We start from the raw sequence: 12,455 nt of genomic DNA, 5'->3' as shown, positions 1-12,455 counted from the left end.
TGGTAACCATACAACCGAAATGGTAACTTGACTTCTAATGGTGATTATTCTGAAATGTATGTTGCTGTTATTGCTGCTGCTGCTGCTGCTGTTTAGTCGGTAAGTCATGTCTGACTCTTTGTGACTCCATGGTCTGCAGCACGCCAGGCTTCCCTGTCCTTCACTATCTCCCAGAGTTTGCTCAAACTCATGTCCATTGAGTCAATGATGACATGCAACCACCTCATCCTTTGTCACCCACTTCTCCTTCTGCCCTCAAACTTTTCCAGCATCAAGGTCTTTTCCAATGAGTTGGCTCTTCATATCAGTTGGCCAAAGTGTTGCAGCTTCAACTTCCACAGAAAACCCAGCAATAGTTTCTCTGTCAGAAATGGGTCATATTATGTGCCTAATTATACAAGAGATTGAGTTTTTTCCCCTTTTTTGATACAATTCTGATGTCGTTGGAACAGTGAGACTTCAACATTCACAAAGATATTAAAGCCAAGTTGCTACCTCAGGATAGTAAAAACATCATTCATATAGTCCACATTCCTTGGGCCACTTCAGAACTGGGCTCTACCCAAAGACACCATAGTTACTGATACACATGAACTTGCACCATCTTAAAAAATGGTCCTATGTCTGTATTTATGCCAACACCAAATAGCTATGTATCACTAATAAATAAAATGCTCACCATAGAACGATCAATTAATAAATGATAATGAATTACTGACCAAAACACTTAGTTATAACAGATCCAGATGCTAAACGCTAACATGAAGAATAAGTGTGGTCACTGTAACATGCATTTAACAAAGTACAAGTTGATCATTATACAAATGGGGTATTAGGCATGCTGGTCCTTGGCACAGTTGAAAATTCATGTATAGTTTAGTCTGCACTCCTTATCAGTGGTTCCCTCTGTGTCTGAGGTTCTGCAACCAAGGATTCAATCTCTCAACATGTGGTATAGTAGTATTTACTATCGAAAATAATCCAGGTGTTAAGTGGACCTGCACAATTCAAACCTGTGTTGTTCAAGGGTCAACTGTATTCAATAACCTATCATTATAAAGTTTTCGTTAATTAGAAATTCCTACTTTAAAATAATATAACCAGCCTAAAATTAGATCATTCTTTCATTTAAACTCTCAGTATTATTTTCTAGCTTAAAACTATAAATGAAAAAAGCACTCACTTGAAAAGAACAACCTTATTAAGTCAAACAGAGTTAATGCACCAAGTTACCCGGGCATACCTATTGTGCATATATCTTCTGATGTACCCAGAGAAGGCTACTGGGCAAAGAGAGTAATTTTTATGGCATACTGATGCTCTCAGAAATGAGACACCTTTCTAAGGAAGCCAGGCTGGATATGAACAGAATAGAATGTCAATTCCTCAAGAGTTTTATTGCAGGAAAGAAGTGCCTTAATGAAACACTTGAAGACTACAACAAGTAAATCTTTCTAAGTACAAGATGAAAATACAAGCTATGTAATCTAAACATTCAAGTTATGTAATCCAAACATATCTATATCATTTTTACCAATGATTACAAATTCCTGGTACAGCACCTTAAAAACAATTATCTCGCTCTCCCCAAAACTAAAAACCCAAACTACACTGAAGAAATGACAGCTAAACTGTATAAGTCAGATAATTAAATCTCTGCGTGCATACAATTATTTTTCCTTTATAGAATATATTTTTTATAGAATATATTTTAATAATGCCATCAAAACTGTTTTTGCTATAGTAATGTGCACCTCATACCTATATGCTTATATAAATATACTAGTATATCTGGCCTTAATTTCAGCTAAATTCTTTGTAAATATAACTAGGTTTAGAAAAAGCTTTTTAAAGGATCAGGTGGAAGCATTAGTTTCTAATACAAAAGAAGAAGAAAATACTTGGCACCAACCAGCTTTAACTTATTTTTCTGAATGACATCTTTGTTTTCCTTTTGGTATATCTCCATTTTCTTTTTGGTATTGTCCAAATCCACATTGTTGGTCAAGTTGAAAACTGCATGAGAAAAGAAACAGTGACATGAAATACAGTTTCAACATGCATCTTGCAAAGATAATGAAAACCAAATATCCATCACAATGATTTCTTAGTTCAGCAGGTTGTCCTTCCTTTCGGCTCCATTTGTATCTTTTTACTGACCACCTGCTTTATAGAAACTAGTTCTAGCTCAGCAACTATGATTTTCTGAACCAAATATAAGGAAAGGCTGTCAGACTATCACAGACTATCTAAAGACCTGAATACTCTTAAAAAAATCTAAGATATGTGCTTGCCATAGTCACAGTGGATTTGAATTTTATATTGCCCATTTTAACTTTAAAAGTATAAAAAAGATTGCTTAAATTTTTTAAATAAAAAAAGTAAGTCTGAAATCTACTACACTAGTCAGAATCAATACTGAAAAGAATCTAAGCTCCAAAAGCAGAAAAATTATCCAGAGGAATAAAAAATACTATCCAACAAAAACAGGTTTTATTCTAATCTTCAACATAGCTGGACATAAGACTGAATCATTTCCCATACAGTCTAGATCTGGAAAAGTATGAAATATATAAGAGTAGAAACCTAACAGGGAAGGTAAAGGATAATCTGGCTCCAAAACTGAAGACTGAAATAGTTGAGTAAGAGAAGCCACTGAAATGTGTTCAGAAGGAAGATAAACTTTCCGTAAATTAGAATTATCTTTTCAAAATTCTAATTCAAAGTGATTTTAATTATAAATGCCTAGCTCCCTTCTAAGTTTACATATGCAAATTTAAAGGTTATTATAACTCTCTGAACAAAAAAATGTTTTTAATTTATATGAATATAAATTCATATTTTAAAGTACTACCCACTGCCATACCCCTTTCAGTGTTAATATAAGCTCATCTGAAGAAGGATTCTCATCACTGTCTCTCCTATTCCATAATTCAATTCAGATCTCCCTTGGATTTCTCTAATCTTTATGCTTCTATTATTAGCCCTTCGATTCCTCCTCCAATTACTTACAACTGCTTCCTCTAGCTTGACCTATAAGCAGGTTTGATCTACCCTAAGTAATCTGCTTTAATCCATGCTCCTACATGATGACATCAAATGCTGGCAAGGATGTGGAGCAACAGGAACACTCATAAACTGCAGTGGGAATGCAAAATGGCATAGCACTTTGGAAGGCAATTTGAGAGTTTCTTACAAAATGAAACATACTCTTATCATACAATAAGAAGTATGATAAGATAACATACAATGCCTGCAACTGCACTCCTTGGTATTTATCCAAAGGAGTTAAAAACCATGTCCACACAAAAGCCTGCAAATGAATGTTTACAGCAGCTTTATTCATCACTGCTGAAACAACCAAGATGTCCTTCCGTCGTCTGACTAGATAAATAAACTAGAGTATATCCAGACAATGAGATATTATAAAGCACCAAATAATAATAATAAGCTATCAAAGGGCTAGCCCAGGTGGTGCAGTGGTAAAGAATCTGCCTGCCAATACAGGAGATGCCAAAGATGTGGGTTCAATCTCTGGGTCAGAAGATCCCCCAGAGGAGGAATGGCAACCCACTCCAGTATTCCTACCTGGAAAATCCCATGGACAGAGGAGCCTGGCGGGTTACAGTCCATGGGGTCACAAAGAGTCAGACACCACTGAGCACAGCGCATCAAACCATGAAAAGACATAGAGGAAACTCAAATGTGTATTACTAAGGCAACTGATAAGGCTACACACTGTATGACTTCAGGCTACACCCTAAAAAAAGCAAATCTTAAAAAAAAAAAAAAAAAAAAAAGCAAATCTACAGAGACAGTAGAAAGATCAGTGGTTGCCAAGGACTGAGCGGAAGAAGGGACAAATAAGCAGAACACAGAGGAGTTTCAGGGTAGTAAAACTATTCTGTACAAAACTATAATGGAGGATACATGCCATTATATAGTTATTCAAACCCACAAAATGTACATCAAGAGTAAACCCTAATGTAAACTATAGACCTTGGGAGATAACAATATGTCAGTGTAGGTTCACTGATAATAACAAATTTGTAATTCAGGTGAGTATGCAGATACTGGGGGAGTCTGTGTGTATGTGACGTACAAGAGGTATAAGGGAACTCTCTGCATGTTTCATTTAATTTTTCTGTGTATCTAAAACTGTCCTAAAAAATAAAATCTACTAAAAAAAAAGGAAACATCTCATCTGCTAAGAGCTCAAGAAATGCTTGCTGAATTATTACAAGAGGAAAAAAATAAACCAATACAGGTATAGGAGAGACAGACAGAACAGGTAAAGTGGATAAAGAGGTACAAACTTCAGTGCAAAATAAGTTATACGTCACAGGGATGTAATGTACATAGGGAACATAGTCAGTGAAGTGAAGTCACTCAGTCGTGTCCAACTCTTTGCGACCCCATGGACTGTAACCTACCATGCTCCTCCATCCATGGGGATTTTCCAGGTAAGAGTACTGGAGTGTGTATAGTCAATAATACTGTAATTACTTTCTATAGTAATGGATGATAACTGGTCTTACTGCCATGATCACTTCATAATACATAAAAATATGGAATCACTAAGCTGTACACCTGAAACTAATATAATATCGCATATCAATCACATCTCAAAAAACTAAAATAACAAAGAAATCAATGCTAATATTTATAATTATCTTTATAAATACAGATTGATTTAAATGACCTTTATAATTACAAAACTGAATTATTTAGAAAGGCAAAGTAAGCAAATGAGGGAAAAAGTAATCTTTGTTTCTTATGATATGAATCCACTGAGAAGTTAAGTTAATCAAATTGATATCCTATGTAGAACTTTATTAGAATATTTAGAGCAATTTAAAAAAAATTACACCTGGGCTGGTGGTCCGTTTCACCATAGATAATATACATGCTGTTCTTTCAAAACATCCCACCCTCACGTTCTCCCCCAGAGTTCAACTAATAAAATAATATTAAAAAAAAAAAAAAAAAAAAAAAAAAATTACAATTTATCACCAAGCTAGACAATGGACTGATTAAAACTTCTCATTAAATAGAAATTAGAAACAGTAAAGTTAAATTCTAAGTAAAACTGATCTGTTATAGATAATTTCTATTTTATGCTTATTAAAATTTTTATGAATTTTAATGAAACTTAAATAACCAATTTATTTCATTTTTTTAATTTAGAAAGCAAAGGTAATGGCAATATAATAGATGCAAATCATAATCACAAGTAATACAAATCTCTTCCTTTAAAAAACAAAGAGAGAAAAACACTAAAAGTGGATTATAATTTTGAAAACATCAGATGAGGCGAGTCTCATTCATGATACAATGAATCAGACTGGTATAAGAGCTTTAAAGAAAGAAAAGAATTTTCTATAACAATTATTTGGTCTTTTATCTATCCTGGTTACTGGCTTAGCTCAGATGTTGACCTGTGTTTAGTCAAGTATTAAAAGCCAACAAAAACCTACTGTATTTTCTGAAAGATTTAATGTTATTTAAGTGCAATTCTGCAGTCTTTTTGGAATCCAGAATTCATAATTAAAGCCCTTAGGACTTTCTCATCCTTTTAAAACAAAAATACCCTAACCAAAAGAATAATATATTTATTATGAAACTAAGAACAAACTTTTGAGATAATCCCTTTAGGCCAAAAGGAACAAGAATTTTTATGTTTAGATTGTCATAACCACAGAAAAGGACCCATTGTCAAAGCTATAAGAAAGTCTATCTTCATATGTGCCCCCTTCTACTGTAATTTTTTATGCCACTACTCAAAATTCTAGTGTTCTAAACATTTTTGTATTCATCATATTCAAAGGGTTCATAATGAATTTCTATAACAGTAATTGATCCCCAATTTATAAATCCTCAAACACTGACTCCTCAGCCATCCTACCAACTCTATTCTTTTCACTCTAACCTCTACACCATCTTCCTGTCTTCCTTCCTACCAAACTTCTTTAAGATACTTCAAAATTATAGCTTGAAAATATAGATTTTTGTCTTCTCCCACTCTTCTACTACTAATCAGCACTCCATATTCTAGACTCACGCTATTAACTAGTCTCTGAGACTATCAAGTACTTTCATGGGCTCTGTGAGTTAGGAAAATCTATGTTCAAAGTCTGGTTACATTATATATTAGCAATGTGATCTCCAGAACAACAGTTACACTCTCTGTGCCTCCTCTCCATATGCAAAATAGATTAAAATACCTGTCCCAAGTGTTGTGAAAACTATGCTATTGATTAACAATACATATATCACAATATGTATCACAATATTGTTAATATCACAATTAACAATACAGATATCACAAACATCTAATTATCCTTGAAAGAATGAATAAGACACAAAATAAACAGCTACTGAAACAAGGTTTTAAAAGGAAATTAAAAAAAAAAAACTTTTATTTATACCATAGCAATCAGAACAATGACACTTAAGTAAGTGGTGGGAGTCACACCCTAACAAAACTTAAAAGGCTTGAAACTGGTCTTTCCCTCATTTCCATACTCTCCACCCAACAAAACAGTAAAAAAAATAATGCCAGTTCTCCCACTGTTATTTTCTAGATTAATACCATACAACTGCTCAAGGTCAGAATACTGCAATTCATCCTAGCCTACTCTTTCTTAACTCACTTCTTCCATGAAATTATTCACTCAAATACTCTAGCTCTAAAACATCCCTTTTAACTATCTCTCTCTGTTACTACCTACTCTAAGTTTGTTCTTCCCTGGTGGTTAGATGGTAAGTTCTGTTCAGTTCAGTTTAGTCTCTCAGTCGTGTCCAACTCTTTGCGACTCCATGGACTGCAGCATACCAGGCCTCCCTGTCCATCACCAACTCCCAGAGTTTACTCAAACTCATGTCCACTGTTTCAATGATGCCATCCAATCATCTCATCCTCTGTCGTCCCCTTCCCCTCTCGCCTTCAATCTTTCCCAGCATCAGGGTCTTTACCAATGAGTGTGTTCTTCGCATGAGGTGACTGAGAGATTCTGCTTGAGCATCAGTCCTTTCTTTGAAAACTCTGGATTGATCTCCTTTAAGATGGACTTGTTGAAACTCCTTGCAATCCAAGGGACCCTCAATTCCAAGAAGTCCAAGAGTCTTCTCCAACAGCACAGTTCAAAACCATCAATTCTTTGGTGCTCAGCTTTCTTTGTAGTTCAACTCTCACATTCATACATGACTACTGGAAAAATCATAGCTTTGACTAGATGGACCTTTGTTAGCAAAGTAATGTCTCTGCTTTTTAATATGCTGTCTAGGTTTGTCATAACTTTACTGCCAAGGAGCAAGTGTCTTTTAATTTCATGGCTGCAGTTGCCATCTGCAGAGATTTTGGAGCCCAAGAAAATAAAGTTTGTCACTGTTTCCACTGTTTCCTCATCTATTTGCCATGAGGTGATGGGACCGGATGCCATGATCTTAGTTTTCTGAATGTTGAGCTTTAAGCCAACGTTGTCACTCTCCTCTTTCACTTTCATCAAGAGGCTCTTTAGTTCTTCTTCACTTTCTGCCATAAGGGTGGTGTCATCTGTATATCTGAGGTTATTGATATTTCTCCCAACAATCTTGATCCCAGCTTCTGCTTCATGCAGCCCAGCGTTTCTCATGATGTACTCTGCATATAAGTTAAACAAGCAAGGTGACAACATATAGCCTTGACGTACTCATTTTATTTGGAACTAGTCTGTTGTTCCATGTCCAGTGCTGTTGCTTCCTGACCTGCACACAGATTTCTCAAGAGGCAGGTTAGGTGGTCTGGTATTCTCATTTCCTTCAGAATTTTCCACAGCTTCTTATGATCCACACAGTTAAAGGCTTTGCATTGTCAATAAAGCAAAAATAGATGTTTTTCTGGAACTCCTTTGATTTTTCAATGATCCAGCGGATGATGGCAATTTGATCTCTGGTTGCTCTGCCTTTTCTTTTTTTTTTCTTTTCTCTCTGCCTTTTCTAAAACCAGCTTGAACATCTGGAAGTTCACAGTTCAGGTACTATTGAAGCCTGACTTGGAGAATTTTGAGCATTACTTTACTAGCATGTGAGATGAGTGCAGTTGTGCAGTAGTTTGAGCGTTTTTTGGCATTGCCTTTCTTTGGGACTAGAATGAAAACTGACCTTTTCCAATCCTGTGGCCACTGCTGAGTTTTCCAAATTTGCTGGCATATTGAGTGCAGTACTTTCACAGCATCATCCTTGAGGATCTGAAATAGCTCAACTGGAATTCCATCACCTCCACTAGCTTTATTCATAATCATGCTTCCTAAGGTCCACTTGACTGCATTCTAGGATGTCTAGTCTAGGTGAGTGATCACACCATTGTGGTTATCTGGGTCATGAAGATCTTTTTTGTATAGTTCTGTGTATTCCTGCCACCTCTTCTTAATATCTTCTGCTTCTGTTAGGTCCATACCATTTCTGTCCTTTATTGAGTCCATCTTTGCATGAAAATTCCCTTGGTATCTCTAATTTTCTTGAAGAGATCTCTAATCTTTCCCATTCTATTTTTTTTCCTCTATTTCTTTGCACTGATCACTGAGCAAGGCTTTCTTATCTCTCCTTGCCATTCTTTGGAACTCTGCATTTTTTTAATTTTTCAGTGGGTTTTGTCATACATTGATATGAATCAGCCATAGAGTTACATGTATTCCCCATCCCGGTCCCCCATCCCACCTCCCTCTCCACCCGATTCCTCTGGGTCTTCCCAGCCCACCAGGCCCGAGCACTTGACTCATGCATCCCACCTGGGCTGGTGGTCTGTTTCACCACAGATAATATACATGCTGTTCTTTCGAAACATCCCACCCTCTGCATTTAAATGGGTATATCTTTCCTTTTCTCGTTTGCTTTTCCCTTCTTTTCACAGCTATTTGTAAGGCCTCCTCACACAGCCATTTTGCTTTTTTGCATTTCTTTTTCTTGGGGATGGTCTTGATCCCTGTCTCCTGTACAATGTCACAAATCTCCGTCCACAGTTCATCAGGCACTCTATCAGATCTAGCCCCTTAAACGTATTTATCATTTCCACTGTATATTTGTACGAGATATGATTCAGGTCATACCTGAATGGTCTAGTGGTTTTCCCTACTTTTCTTCAATTTAAGGTTGAATTTGTCAATAAAGAATTCATGATCTGAGCCACAGTCAGTCAGCTCCCGGTCTTATTTTTGCTGACTGTATAGAGCTTCTCCATCTTTGGCTTCAAAAAACATAATCAATCTGATTTCAGTATTGACCATCTGGTGACATCCACGTGTAGTCTCCTCTTGTGGTACTGATGTACACATGAACATCACCAGATGGTCAATACCGAAACCTACTCTACGCACTCACCCAAATTGTTGCTACTGCCCCTAAAAATGGTTTTCCAGCCTCAAGTTATCTCCTGTCAGAATTCCACATCAGTACCACAATATTCAGGTTTCCCTCGTGGCTCAGCTGGTAAAAAATCTGCCTGCAATGTGGAAGACTTGGGTTCAATCCCTGGGTTGGGAAGATTCCCTGAAGAAGGGAAAGGCCTCCCACTCCAGTCTTCTGGCCTAGAGAATTCCCTGAACTGTATATTCCATGGGGTTGCAAAGAGTCGGACGCGACCTAGTGACTTTCACTTTCAGTTTTCACTTTCACCACAATATTCTGCTGTCTCTCTACCAGCCATGGAATAAAATTTTAACCCTTGCAGTCTAGCTTACAAAACCCTCATTAACCCAGGTCCAGTCTGTTTTTCAAGCCTCATTTTAGTCACTCCCCTGGTTTTATCTATCTACCTGTAAAAGATTAACACTTGCTACATTATCCAACATGCTCAAAATGTATTTCTGTGACTTTGTCTTTGCTACAAACACTCTTCCATCCTCTTTCTACATGATAAACTATTCATCTTTTAGGATTGTGTGTTCACTGGTTCAAACTGTACCTCTACTTCCTAATGCTGAATTGTATTGCTATCTATATTCCTGAAATACTTTATAAATAAATGCCCATGCTACCTTCACATTAAATTATAATTTCATAATTATCTCCCCCTTTAGAATATAAACTAATTGAACACAAAGATCATACAGTCTCAGCAAGTAAATAATTCACAGAGAACAATATTTGCTGAATTGAGCTGAAGTTCAGAAAATAAACTATGAGTCCATGAAGCTAGGTCCCAAACTTCATCAATATTTTGAAATGCAAAAGAACTGCTCTTTGTCCAACATGATCAGGATCAGTAGTGGATTACTTAAAAAAGTCTGTCAAAGAGGTGAAACATATAACACACTCCTTGAACACCTTATTTTAACTTAAAGCATATATGCTAAGTGTACAGTCATTGTCTAATGTAAAAAACACACAGTTTTTAATGGGAATTCTGCTTCCTTCTTTTATAAACTCTAAGTGTTATCTATATTGTTCAGTTCCCATTTTTTTTAAAGTGGACCAAGGACTTCAGAAATAGAATCCTTCTAACGTTCTGTAATTTTTCCAGTCTTACAAACTACTTAAATTAATTACAATTAAAAAGTACAACTGGCATAAGAAGGTTTGATTACCTATGCAATCCACTTTATAAATAACTGAACTGGTGACAGAAGTACAGAAGTATACTTAAAGACATCTTTTAATGGACAGAACACATTATGTATTGATTACGCTTCAATAATGAGTCAGTTCATGTTATAGAAGGACTGGGAAATATCAGTTACCCCAATAAGTCAACTAAGTAGTATTCGGTTAAGAGAGTGTCAACATACTGCAACTAAAGATAGTTCTTCATGAAAATACATATTAGCAGAATCACTTTCAAATTAAATGTTCTGGGCTAGTTTCCTTATCCAGTAAAGAAAAAAATGACTGTATTGTAAGCCCTAATATTCAGACTTGCTCTTACCTGTCACTCCTACCTCCCACTTCTGGACATGATTTTACCTACGGGCCCTCAGCTGGTTCGTATCTTCAAACTAATTAATGTCACAGCAAAAAAACCAAAAATGTAGTTTTCAAAATCATGGCTCAACCAAAATCTTGTTCCAAAATCAAGATCCCATCTTCCCCTCCTTCTTGGTCTGTAAGTTTCTTTTATTTATCTTACCTGACTGCTTGGATTTGTGACCATGTATTCAACTTGCTCTGTGACACCTATAATCTCCTCTCCCTTCACTGCCTGACTAGCCTTTGACTAGTCACATTACCTTAAGAATAAATGTAAGCTGAGTGTCTTACTGCTTGTTGTCCAACTGCCTCTCCTAAACCAAATATCTAAGTATAGCCAGATTTCTACATACCTGCACACTTGCCCATTTTTGCAGATTTGTTTTCAGTTCATCTTCTCAGTCTATATTCTAACTTTTCTACTTTACCTTAGCACTCCCAAATCTATCACCTTTTCAGCTAAAATCTATAGCCATTCAGGGTTGCTAAAGATTACATACAAAGTACAATGAATACAATTAGAATAAAAAAGCAATGGTTCCAAGGCACGAAAAGATATCAGAAAAAAGGCTAAATTATGTTCTGTATGTGCTACTCACTATGATATAATAAAGTTATGTATTTTAGAAAAGTTTCAATAACAGTCGAAATAAAAGGTTTTGAGTTTTCCTCAGTTAATAGAGAAATGAAAAGAATTAGAATACTCTATTCCTCTGAAATTCGAATTGACTAAAAAATTTACCATATAGAAATATTTTACAACTCCTAGAGGAGAACACAGGCAAAACACTCTCCGACATAAATCTCAGTGGGGTCCTCTATGACCCACCTCCCAGAATATTAGAAATAAAAGCAAAACTAAACAAATGGGACCTAATGAAACTTAAAAGCTTCTGCACTACAAAGGAAACTATAAGTAAGGTGAAAAGACAGTCCTCAGATTGGGAGAAAATAATAGCAAATGAAGAAACAGACAAAGGATTAATCTCAAAAATATACAAGCAACTCCTGCAGCTCAATTCCAGAAAAATAAATGACCCAATCAAAAAATGGGCCAAAGAACTGAACAGACATTTCTCCAAAGAAGATATACAGATGGCTAACAAACACATGAAAAGATGCTCAACATCACTCATTATTAGAGAAATGCAAATCAAAACCACAATGAGGTACCATTACACGCCAGTCAGGATGGCTGCTATCCAAAAGTCTACAAGCAATAAATGCTGGAGAGGGTGTGGAGAAAAGGGAACCCTCTTACACTGTTGGTGGGAATGCAAACTAGTGCAGCCACTATGGAAAACAGTGTGGAGATTTCTTAAAAAACTGGAAATAGAACTGCCATATGACCCAGCAATACCACTTCTGGGCATACACACCGAAGAAACCAGATCTGTAAGAGACACGTGCACCCCAATGTTCATCGCAGCACTGTTTATAATAGCCAGGACATGGAAGCAGCCTAGATGCCCATCAGCAGATGAATGGATAAGGAAGCTCTGGTACATATACAC

General features: G+C 36.2%; 1 protein-coding gene across 5 annotated transcripts in view; it reads right to left on the bottom strand.

Moving 5' to 3' along the window:
- The window catches only part of MNAT1 (MNAT1 component of CDK activating kinase), a 198,328-nt gene that overhangs the window by 139,731 nt on the left and 46,142 nt on the right, over positions 1 to 12,455 (bottom strand). For all 5 annotated transcript variants that reach the window (XR_010663875.1, XR_010663876.1, XM_065940109.1 and 2 more), the window contains exon 4: positions 1,913 to 2,016. Coding sequence is in view for 3 of the 5 variants with exons in the window: in XM_065940109.1 (XP_065796181.1) it covers positions 1,913 to 2,016 (104 nt within the window). In the remaining 2 variants the exon portion in view is untranslated. The remainder of the gene's footprint in view (positions 1 to 1,912; positions 2,017 to 12,455) is intronic.

This window comes from Muntiacus reevesi, chromosome 7 (assembly GCF_963930625.1).
Source record: "Muntiacus reevesi chromosome 7, mMunRee1.1, whole genome shotgun sequence".
In the NCBI taxonomy this organism is placed as follows: domain Eukaryota; kingdom Metazoa; phylum Chordata; class Mammalia; order Artiodactyla; family Cervidae; genus Muntiacus; species Muntiacus reevesi.
The sequence above is the reverse complement of the archived record's forward strand: the minus strand, read 5'-3'. Positions and strand labels throughout refer to the sequence as shown.